Genomic DNA, 12,496 nt, shown 5'->3' on the forward strand with positions numbered 1-12,496 from the left:
GAATTTGTTGAATACAGTAGTCATGAAAATAAGAAAAATTGGTAGAATGTTTCGATTAAACTTCATTTTAATGCTAAAAAAAATAATTTTTTCTATACATACAGCATTAAAGTATGTTGTCTTAAGTTTAATTTGCACAAAGAAAGAAGTCTATATGTGAAAAATTGTTCGAGTAATTACAAATTTACAAAAAAAAATTGGATTTCGGGTAGCCCCGCTCACATGAATGTCGGGTATCAACAACCAATTTTATTTCGTCGATAAATGTTTGGTTGCAAAGATTATTATTTTATTGCTTCAAATTCGAATGTTATATGCATTTTTAACAACAAATATTGTTGTTATTAAATGATAGAATTCACTAAAAGCAAACACCTGAAAAAACAGTAAAAAAACATAATTTTGGTAACTGGGCTGGGCTACCCGACACATTTTAAAAAGAGCTGAAAAACATGTTTTTTTAAATTTCTATTTTTTTAAGTTAAACTATTCTTTTTTTGGTTTATTCTTTTTGCATTATTTAATTAGATGATAAAACAATAGAAACATACAGAAATATTGATTATTACTGAATATTATACTGAAATATAAGCAATACTCCTTAAGTGGGCGGGGCTATCCGACTCTCCCCTAAATCAATTTTTGTTTAGCCATAGATTAAGTCTTAAATTAAATGAGATTTTATATGAAGTGATTGTATTTTTTAACGAAAATGAAACTAACTAAACACGGGTATCAACAACCAATTTTATTTCGTCGATAAATGTACGGTTGCAAAGATTATTATTTTATTGCTTCAAATTTGAATGTTATATGCATTTTTAACTATAAATATTGTTGTTATTAAATGATAGAATTCACTAAAAGTATATAAATATGTAATAAATAAAATAATTTTGTGATAAAAATGATACACGAGGTTTACCTATTGTCAATACATTGGTCATTTTCATTTACACCTGAAGAAACAGTAAAAAAAACATAATTTTTGTAACTGGGCGGGGCTACCCGACACATTTTAAAAAGAGCTAAAAAACATGTTTTTTTAAATTTCTATTTTTTTCAGTTAAACTATTTTTTTTTTTGGTTTATTCTTTTCGCATTATTTAATTAGATGATAAAACAATAGAAGCATGCAAAAATATTGATTATTACTCATTATTATACAGAAATATAAGCACTACTCCTTAAGTGAGCGGGGCTACCCGACTCTCCCCTATATTTATATATCTTGTTCAATATTTCAATCATTATTAAAGTATTTCAAATACATAAAGTATTTTAAAGTATTTTAAGTATTAAAGTATTTTAAATACATTCACTCAAGTTCAAATACATTTTTTAAGACTTGTAGTGGATGACACTTGTTGTTATTTTTAATTAATTACTTTTAGCTTTATATGAAAGAAAAAAGTGTAATTATTTAAAAAAAATTAAATAAAATGTTTCTTTGTTGACCTTAGTAGAACTGACTTTAAATTTTTTTTATGCAACTTTTTTTTTAATATTGAAATGACTTTTATTTTTTCTAGCAAATATTTGCCGAAGAATTAAAGAAACACAGTGAAGTCATTACCTATCTAGATCAAAATTTAACGGCTCAAGACAATATTCTGTGTGCTCTAACTGAATCTAATGCCAGATATGCTGAAACTAGAAAAATTGTTACAGAAATAAAGCAACAGTAAGTTATATTTTGAACACATCATTACGTTTTTAATTTTTAATAATTTTTTCTTCTTTATATGAAACGCTTTGCAAATCCAAAGAATGCATTACTGTTTAGATATGCTTTTTTGTATTTTATTGTAATTAAAGTTAGATTTCGATGATTGAAGAAATGAATTACCTGTTCTCAAGAACTATAAAATGAATTTTTATAAATTATATTTTATAAAGCAAACCTGTTTTTTAAAAGTAAGCAAGTCTGCCGTAAGATTTTTTTCTGTGCAATTATTTTTGATAATTAGGTAAGTTAGATAACCCAAATTAATTTTATTACATCTGATTCAAATTGTTGCAACTAATAGTTTGAAATTAATATTTAATTTATCTGTAATTTTTTATAATAGTTTTTTTTTTTTTAAAAAAAGAGCGAAAATATATTTTATGTTTTATATTAGTATTGATAACACTAATCAACAGTAAAATGCTTTTTATCATTTAATTTAATGAAGATTTTTTAAAAAAAATATTTAAGTTTAAGAGGTATTGAATTTAGATTTAAGTGTTTGTGCTAATTTGTTATAGTTATAATGCAGTTATGCATAAGTCTTGGGGCAAAACATCAGGTTTTGATACATAAAGATTAAAATTTTAATATATATCTATGATTCTGAATAATGCCTTTAAATTTTAAATCGTTCAAAAAAAGGACATAACCTTTTCTGTTCATGTGCGTTTTTTTTTCTCAATTCACCTATCTGGTATGTCAATAAAAAAGGTATGATTTATTCATACTTTATTTTCAAAACCTTTATTGATATTTTTTCCATCTATCAATTTATTGTTTTGCAGGCGATTTGAAATGGTAAATGCTCTAGTGAATTCATTTGAAGCATATGATGATATTGTTTGCAAAGCAAAGAAAGGCCTTGAATTCTACAAGAAGTTGCAAACAAGTGTGAATCGTCTTTTGACTAGAATCAGAGGTGTCACAAAAGTGCAAGAAGAGGAACGAGCACAAATAGCAGAAGTGCGCAATGGTGAGATACCTTTGATTTAATAAATTTCAACACAATTGTTTTATTTTATGTTTGCTCGTAAGATTACCAGCGACAAGAGTTTAAGGTGCTGCACTTAAGGGTGTTCTTCAAAGCTTTTACTCTTAGTTTTATGAGTTTACTTTTTACATGGTGCATATCATTTTTAAAAAGTCTGCATGTGCATCTACTAAGCTGTGTTCGCTGAGATTATTCATGTGCAACTCTGGTGCATTTTGCAAGATATTCTCAATTCTAGGCTTCATTCCCTCCCCCCTCTGATATTGAACCAAAAATCTCTTTATCATGTTATAATGGCTAATATAATCAGGAAAAGAGTTTTGTCAGGAACTAGTTATTTTATCATGATCATGTACAATCTTTGAAAATTATTTTGTATTTTGTTAATGTATATAGTACTTAAAAATATTTTTTGAGTGCTTTAAAAGTGCTTATTTTTTGTTGAAAGATTTTACTCCGTAGTAGGATTGTGAATTTGCAATATGATTAGTTTTACGAAGTTGTTTTTTAAGCTAAATGGCATTTTTAACTGACTGTCCACCATTATAAAAATGTAAATATTTTTGCACTTATTTTTAGGACCAAGAATTGCGAAGAATCCTCACTACCCTGCAGAAACTCATGTTCCTAAGTTGAAAGATTATTTACCATATTTATCGAAAGATGGAGGTAGAGGGGCTGCCCAAATTGCTCCTAATTTATTGAATGCTTATGTTTCACATCAAACTCAAATACCACCTACTCAGGTAGTCACAGAACCTATGCGGCAAGCTACTTTGGGAGGTCCTGCTACAGATTTCAGTCAAAATATCAAGCCTTTGCCTGGAGAGTGTGTTCTTCCTAAGGACAGCTATGAACCCAGGTCCATTGGCGTTAGACCTACTCCAGTGGGCTCAGAACAACCATCAGTTCCAGTAATGTGTACTACAGTAGCTCCCAGTACTGAAGTAGGAAATTTTCTTTATTCTCGACCATCTCCTCTGCCCGGAGCAACTTCTTATGCTTCTAGTGCTAGCTACAACTCTTCACAAATGCCTTATCAGTATGCAAATTCCTCTGCTGTGGCCACCTCACAAATTACTTCCCCATCTTTGCCATCAAATCCTCAAAATGTTGTTTATAATGGTGGGATATCTGCACCTGGTCCAAGTGCTGTAAATGGGGATAGTAGCAGGAAAGTAAACTATCAGTTGCCTAATAGTATTCCTGGTGCCCCTCAAAGTTTCACTTCGCTTTCTACTATACCATCAATACCATCTCAAATTAATAACTCATATGCTCCTACTGTTCCTTCCAATGGTCAGCCTGGGGCTGCCTCTGGTCCAAATTCGGTGCCTAATGACTACCATCCTCGAAATATAAATTACTCTTCAAATGCAAGTATAAGTAGTCCTTATTTGGCTCAACAAGTTAACACTGGATATATTCCTAATTCAGGAATGATGCCTAATTTTTCTTCATCAGGGAGTTACCCTCCTCAACCTTCTACTCGTGCTTCTGTTGCAAATGGTCAAATGCCATATCCAGCAGCGTCTAATAATTTTGTTTCTGTACCAGGAATGATTCCTAGTGCAGCCACTTCTCCCATACCTGGAGGTTATGTACAGCAATCATTCCCCGGTGGATCTGCGGCTAATACATCCGTTTCTTATTCTACAAATTCAGTTGGTTTTTCATCTGCATCTGGTGTAGCTTCTCAATACACTGCTGCTTCTAGTGGGCACTCTCAGTATTCACAGTTGGGTACATCACAAGTTGCTGGAAATGTGCTTCCAACTGCATATCCTGTTGGAGCCATTTCTCAAGGTGCTAAACTTTCTTCAGCTGGCAATCCTGCTATGTCTTCAACAGGCATATCAAATACCATGCCTCTGACAGGCGTAGGAGCCTCTGCTTTATCTAGACACCAGCCAGGACATTCAGCAGCAACAAATTTACAAACTTCTCAACCCTCTCCAATTTTACACTCTGGTAATACTGTACACCAGTCAATGGGACAACCCCAAATACCATCATGGTCAAATTCTGTTCAAGCAGCTCAGTACCCTACATACTCTGAGTACACTAAGCAAAATCAGTCTATTAATTCAAAGGCGTTACCAAATCCTAACTATCAAGCAGGAGTTCCTACTACGCAGTTTAACCAAGGAAATGTCACTGCTTCTTTGGACACAAAAACAAACACGTTTAACTCGGGTAACCAATATCCTTTATCAAGTGCAGTGCAAGCTCCAAATCCTTCCACTTACACATCTAGCCAATCAGGAATTAGAACTTATCAAACTGGTGGGAATACACAAATTCCGAATTATCCTAATAGTTATTCTAATAATTACGATAGCAATGTCTACAATGCCAATGCAGCGATGCCTAATTCAACACCTAACACTTATGGAGTGGCATTTAACCAAGCAAACTATTATCCTGCAACTCCTGTTGGCGGCCAACCTCAATCTATGACACCGCCTACTGCAGTAAACCAATCATCTGGATCCATGCCATCTCAAATTATGAACTCTCAATTACCTAATGTCCAATATCCAACAAATGTGTCAAACTTGAGTTTCACGAACCAACAGAACTACCAGCTTCCTATGAATCCATCTACTCCTGTTAATTATTCTGCTGTTTCTGTAAACCAACCTAGTTTTCCACCTAGTCAAAATGTTTCAATGCCCACAGAACAAAAGAGACTTTCTCCCAGTTTTGCTGTGCAACCTACCCTCCCTACTGTCACCCAAGAACCTAAAAGTGCAACTACTCTGAAAGTTCAGCCTGAAAACTCCCATATAAATGCAATTAGAGATCTCATCACACCTCCTCTGGAAACTGATTCTGTCAAGCCATCTGTAGCAGATTCTGATCAAACTTCCCCTCCTGTATTGCAACCAAAGGTTAATCATGATTCCTTTATGCTTCATAATATATATTTTATAGTAGTGCATTAATTACCTTGATTTTTTATTTATTTATTATTTGCTTAATTGTTTTGTTTAATGTAATAACATCATTTCACTTTTTAAAATCGGTAAAAAAGTTTGCTAATGCTAAAAATGCTAGTAGCAAAACCAGGGTTTATGCTAAATTTTTTTAAAGAGTTATCATTATTCATTTTGTGACACATTCACAATGTAAACAGTACTATATCATATTGTAAGAAAATTATTACTGGCAGGGTAATATTAAATATTTATACTCATATGAAAGTTCAAATTACACTGTTCGGTATTACCATATGTCTATATATATTTCCTTGTATCGAAAATTTAAATTGTCCACTAAATTTGGCGCATTTATTAAAATACAAGATTCTTAATTTTTTTCATAACTTAATTCTTGCTTTATTTTGATGCGGTTTTGAAAATAACTATTATATTACACAATGAACAAGGGACATTATTTTGGTATAGTGCAGCACAGATCTGCAAAATACTGTACAGCTGTTAAAATTTGCTCTTTTTGTCCCATGAAGTTTTAATCATAACTTTGTATAAGGACTAATCCAGTAAAAGAGAACTTAAATTTTCACTCCATTGAAATTATGTTTACCACATGACGATTTTGTGTTCATTCTAAACCTTAATGGGACATCCTAAGAAACTGAATAGGTCTCTATATTCTCAGAAAGGGGCATTGTATTTCACATGAAGGGATCTTGTTCTTAAGGAAGCTATAATATTCAAGGCTATTAATTTTTGTTGAAAAAAAAATTATTATTGTGATGAATTCATGCATTCTACAAATCTGTTTTAAAATGTTGGAAATTCTGACATTTCGAAATTTTGTTAATAATTAATATTATTAAAATAACCGAGATTTTAAAAATCTTGTCAATAATAATAATAAATGACAAAAAAGGAATCTAAAATATAACATGAATTTAAGTGAAATGGCCACAAAAGCACCAATTTTTCACTATCAAAAATGTATTACTATGTATGAATCCAAAATGTATTACTTAAATGTGAGATTTCACAATCGCCAGTCATAAAAATATCGTATATAAATTAATATTTTTAAACCAATGTGGAAACGGCAAAAAAAATGGTACTCATTTGAGAGATGCAAAAAGTTGCTTTGATAATAAGAGATTCTAAATAGTGTTTGCAAAATTTTTGCTTAGAATTATCATGTTAACTTACTTGAACCAGACTTATCTGTCCAGACTTGGCGAAAATGAAAACAGATCAAGATCAAATTTGCAGACGTAATTAATATCTAATGTTGGTTACAAAGTTTCTTTCATTTTTCAGTACTCCCACTTTAGGCCATTAAAAAGTATTAAACTCTGTTATTCTTAATCTACAGCCTGTAAAAAGATTTTAGTTTTATCAAAAATTATTTAGAAATTTAAATTTCTAAAGTTTTTTTGAGCTTGTTTTTTTAATTCTAACTTCAGATATAATTATTAATAATATAACTGTTTATTATTATTTAGGTTGAACATTCTATTTATTTGTAAGAGTAAAGAATTATTTACTATTATAAAAAAGTAGATGTCACTAAGAATTTTTTTTCATTAGTCACGAAATAAAAGTAGCCTTTAAACAACAATATCGAATCACATATGTCATTATTATAACTAAGCTTAATTCTTTATTATGCTGTTATGTATTTACAAATTCAGATTGATTTCTTTTATAGTATTTTCTATTAAAAGAATCATATTTTTATAATTGTTCCAAAAATTTGTCAATTTAAAAAAGAAAAGAAACATACACAGTATACACACAAAATTTTTATCAGATAAAAGTTTACAGTGAAATTTCTCAAGTTGACCACTTCTGTATGTATGTTTATCACTTTTCTAAGTTGCTTTCATCAATTACTAAATGGGCTAAAATATCTAGTCATCTTTATGTTGATAAATTGTCTAAGTGGATCAACAAATTGTTACCTCACAAGTGGACAATTTACACAGGTTTCGTGTATATGTTAGTTTTCTTATTTAAAATCTGTGTTTGAAATTTTTAATTATTTTCTCCCTAGGCAATGTTAAGTTAATAGTTAACATTCTGTATTGTTTTTTATTCCAGGTGCTTGACCTCAAAGAACTCTCTCAGCTCAAGGAAAAAGACACTGTCCACTTAGCAAAAGATCCTTTAGAGGACCCTTCAGTTCGTTCAAAATTCGTATCTGAAGTTGAAAAGTATGAAAAATTTGTGGAAGGGTTGATGAGAAAATCTTTAAACGGCACTACCCCCCTGGATCAAAAGTGGAAGGTATGTATGTTTTGATCCAAGCCCGGAAACAGAATTATGTCTAATGTTTGGCAATGACTTTTGATTTGTTAATGTACTGTGATTATCACTTTTAAAATAAACAAACAACTCTCACTAGTTAAATTATATCTGTCCTTTTTTTGACAAATTTTGTTTTGTAAACTAAATTTGCAAAAAAAGTTACCCGTAATTAGTTTCATAATCAAACTATTTATAAATGCCTACACAATCATACAAAAATCGTTTATAGTATATGAACTTTTCATTGCAGCTTTGATATAAATTGCTTAAGGAAGTGGAATGTAAATAGTTTACACCCAGCATGAATTTTTCTGCAGAGACTTTAGCTGTTTTGGAGTGCTTAGCACTCTGTGCTTTAGGAGATCCAATTGTAGTAATTAAACCACTTTAGATTATTTAGATTTTATTTTCATCAATCATTTCCTAAAAAATGAGTAATTTATAACGAAATAAAAATGATTATATAAACAATAGACACAAAAATTGGTTTTGTTAGATCAGATAGATCTTAATTTCACTTAACACAAAGAACTTACAATAAAAAATAAGGTATATAATTTCAGTAAAAGTAAACTAAATAATATATTTGGGCTTAAAATAAAAAAGCTGTTAGGAATTATAGTTTTGAAAGATATTTTGTAAAAGTAGACAAAGACTTTCATTTCTTCTATTTTATTTCTACTATTATTATTTAGTTTACATTTCTCTAAATATATTTGTTCTTTTTTTTCCAGGAATTAATAGATGCGCAAGATAAAGAATCTAGGAAGATGTCTATAAGTGTTGCTAGATGCTATCCATTAAAAAATAGATATCCAGATGTTATGCCATGTAAGATATTTTTTTATTTTTTCCCCATGATTAAGTAGACAAACTATTCTAATAACTGAGCACAGTAAATTCCGTTTTTTTCTTTGTATCTCAAATGACAAGAGGTAACTTGATTGTGTACCTAATTATTAATTTTAAAACAACTAAAATACTTGTAAGATCTAATTTTTACAATTATTAGAAAGAAAACTGAAATATTTTGTAAACTTAAACTAAAAAACTAGATAACATGATATAATTCTTATTTCTTTTTATATTATTTTCTTTTTTTGTTTTGTTATGAATAGACTTATTTCCTCAACTGTTTTTTTATTTAATTTAGATGACAGCAACAGAGTGAAGTTAACATCTGCAAAAGATGACTACATTAATGCTTCTTATTTTAAGGTTTGTTTTTAATATTATTTCTGAATGAAATAGTACATATTGGTAATCATTATGGTTGCTGTAAGTTATTTTGATGTTATGTTAGAAATAATATGCCTTTTGGCTGACCAGATGATTTTTACAGTAATTGTTATATGTATAATGTCAATTATTGTTTTGTAAGCCATTTTCATTTGTAAGAAATTCGTCCTTATACGTAAATAATAATAAGCGAAAGAAATAATTTTTTATTAGTTTTCTAAATTAAATTTTAAGGTGTAGGTATTTTAATATTATTATTATTCATCTTGTTTTTTTATTGATGATTTGAAAAATTATATCGATCATAGAACAAATCTGTTATCTATATTCAATTATAAACTTATTTAATATAGCTGTGTTATTTCGTTTTAATTGATTTCTCCCCTCCTGATACTATACAAAATTCGGGGACTCCTACTTTGCTTATAAAATATAATTTTATAGTATTTTCCTAAATAGCTAGATTAGTAATCATCAGAATTTTTAATGAATTCTATATTCATTTAGATTCAAGTATTTTTATTCTTATTTGTTCAAGTATTTTTATAATTTAAAAAAATTATATCGATCATAGGACAAAAACTGTTACCTATATTCAATTATAAACTTATTTAATTTAGTTGTGTGATTTTGTTTTAATTGATCCCCCCCCCCGATACTATACAAAATTCGAGGACTCCTACTTTGCTTATAAAATATAATTTTACAATATTTTCCTAAATAGCTAGATTAGTAATCATCAGAATTTTTAATAAATTCTATATTCATTTACATTCAAGTATTTTTAGTCTATTTGTGTTCTTAATTTAATGTACTTGAATGAATATTGTATTTTAGGATGTTAGCTCTGGAAGTCCTGTATTTGTAATAACACAAACCCCATTGCCATCCACATATAGTGATTTCTGGTTGATGATATGGGAACAACAAGTTGAAACAATGATCTGCCTCCTTTCTGATAATGAGGTATTTTTATATTTTCTTGATAGGCTAAAATTTTTTTAATGTTCATTGTTTTTCGTTATGTGAGTTTTTTTTTCGAGATTAACTTCTAAAGTTTAAAGTTATGATTTGAATATGTACTCTTTGTAGAGTAGAGCATTTCTAAAAGTGAATAATTTTGGAATCTTTTTTTATTATTGTTTCTTGCTTTGAAACTTAATTTTATTTATTATTCTAAAGTTATTACATAATTTTATAATTTTTGTGCTATGGTTTAAATTTTTTTTAAAAATCAAGTCTCATACAGTTCTGGTTAATTCCACTGACAACAGAAAGGCTCCTGTGTGTTTGCAGGCAGTGTCCCCTGATAAAGTGCTGTCTTGCAAACACACATTTTTATTTTCATTTTTTTAAGATTTTACATGTTTCTATTTCTAAATTATATAAAGCAAATTTGATTTTAGCTGCTTTAGGCTCTTTTCCAATTTGATTTAATGTTGTAATTTCTTATATGTTTACTTACCTTTAGTGTTTCAATTTGGCTTTTGTAAATTGAATTTATTTTTTGATTAGATGCATAGACTTATTCATTATATACTTTGTATCAAATTTTACTGAATGTTTTCAGAATTGAGTTATCAAAGATATTTTTGGTATTAATTGAAAATTGATGATGGTTTTTTTTTTCCTAGCTGAAAAATCATGTTTATTTTCCAAAAGAAAGAGGTCAAACTCTGAATTGTGGAATATTTGAAACTTCTCTTAATAGTTGCAAAGAAAAACATGGCTTTGTGGAACGGATGGTTAATATCACTCACATAAAGGTACGGAAAGTAATAGTCTTTAAAAACTGTTATAATTGCACCTTGTGTTAATTTTATTTAGTAGGTTTAAATTATTTATTGAATAATTTTAAAACAAATCTTGTAACTCAATTTTATTAAATAGATATTATCTTTAAATTTATGTTTCATTATAATATACTGTGTAATAAATAAAAAGACGAGTTTTAGAACATAGCATGCAAAATAATATTTTATAGCATAGTTTGCACAAAATATTAACATTTATTATACAATTTAAGTATTTGATTAAGATATACTGTTAAAAATATCAGTAAGATTATTTAAAATAGAAAGCTTATTATTTTTTCTTTTAGAAAATTTGAAATAAAGGAATTTATCACAAAAACTATAATAATAATAATAATAAAATTCCATACAAATAAGCTTGTTTTACATTGAAACTAGCTTTTCTCTTTACCAATGTTCTCTTACTTTTCCTTTTTTTTATAATTAATAAAATCTAATTTTGTTAGTATTTGTTTGAATGTTTTGTTAACTAACACTTGAACACAACTTTACAAGCGTGAAATTATTATATTATAATGGTTAGAAATAAAATTTAATTTAAAAAAAAGATTCTTTAAGACATGAAAGCATTTTCAAATGTTTAAAAAAAAAAATTTTTTTTTTAAAGGAAAATTGGTGGCCAAAATATTTTTTGAAACCAAGTAGAGATGTAATTGGAGAGTAACTAAACAAGGTTTTGTCCTATTGTCAGAATTGAAAAAAAGGTGCTGGGTATTGAGGGTTTTTTGGTTTAAAATAATAACTTGTTTTGCTGAATTGAGGGTTTCATTGCATTTACTTACAACTTACATCGGAAAAATAATCTGAAAATATTTGATTACTTCAGTTGGTTGCACAATTATTATTACTAAGTTCTTAATTATGATGTAAAAAACTTACCTTATTACTTAACACTTATAAATCTGTTTCTCAAATATTTGTTTTTACAATGATTATGTTATTAAAAAGTAAGTATAAAGTGATAAACATTCACAAATTTAAATATAAATATATTTTACAGAATCGTACATCTAGAGTTGTTGTTCATCTTCAATTTACAGAGTGGCCTGTTAGGTATGATGGCTCATAACTGTTTTAATGTTATTTGAGAAATATTTTTTGAGTGTAATGTTTATTGGTGCTTTTCTGATTTTAGTGGTATTCCTAAGTCACCTGTTGCACTTTTGCAATTTATATCAGATGTTTTAAGTTATCAGAAACAGCAGAGAAATCTCATGAGGCCCGTTGTTGTCCATTGCAGGTATTTTGAAATAATTTACTCTTTTTAATTTCTCTTAGTTTCACTAAAGTAACTTATTTTTAATAAATTGAGTTGTATTTTTATTATAATTTTTATATTTAACACATTTCTATGGTAGATAATGGCTGTTTTGTTTGGTTTAAGACTGTATGCAGTATGCTCATCGTTAACGTCGTAAAATGCTCATTATTCGTTAAAAAGCGTCGTAAATTTTCACTCTCTTGCAAAAATAAAACA

General features: G+C 28.6%; 1 protein-coding gene across 1 annotated transcript in view; it reads left to right on the forward strand.

Annotated features, from left to right (window-relative positions):
- Positions 1–12,496, forward strand: part of mop (tyrosine-protein phosphatase non-receptor type protein myopic) — a 43,641-nt gene that overhangs the window by 23,883 nt on the left and 7,262 nt on the right. The window contains exons 15-24 of the mRNA XM_043042291.3: positions 1,533–1,684; positions 2,518–2,705; positions 3,303–5,617; positions 7,760–7,945; positions 8,701–8,797; positions 9,120–9,184; positions 10,043–10,171; positions 10,840–10,971; positions 12,020–12,072; positions 12,155–12,259. Of these exons, the coding sequence (XP_042898225.2) occupies positions 1,533–1,684; positions 2,518–2,705; positions 3,303–5,617; positions 7,760–7,945; positions 8,701–8,797; positions 9,120–9,184; positions 10,043–10,171; positions 10,840–10,971; positions 12,020–12,072; positions 12,155–12,259 (3,422 nt within the window). The remainder of the gene's footprint in view (positions 1–1,532; positions 1,685–2,517; positions 2,706–3,302; positions 5,618–7,759; positions 7,946–8,700; positions 8,798–9,119; positions 9,185–10,042; positions 10,172–10,839; positions 10,972–12,019; positions 12,073–12,154; positions 12,260–12,496) is intronic.

This window comes from Parasteatoda tepidariorum, chromosome 9, assembly GCF_982258835.1.
Source record: "Parasteatoda tepidariorum strain Cologne lab strain chromosome 9, Ptep-v5.0, whole genome shotgun sequence".
Lineage (NCBI taxonomy): Eukaryota > Metazoa > Arthropoda > Arachnida > Araneae > Theridiidae > Parasteatoda > Parasteatoda tepidariorum.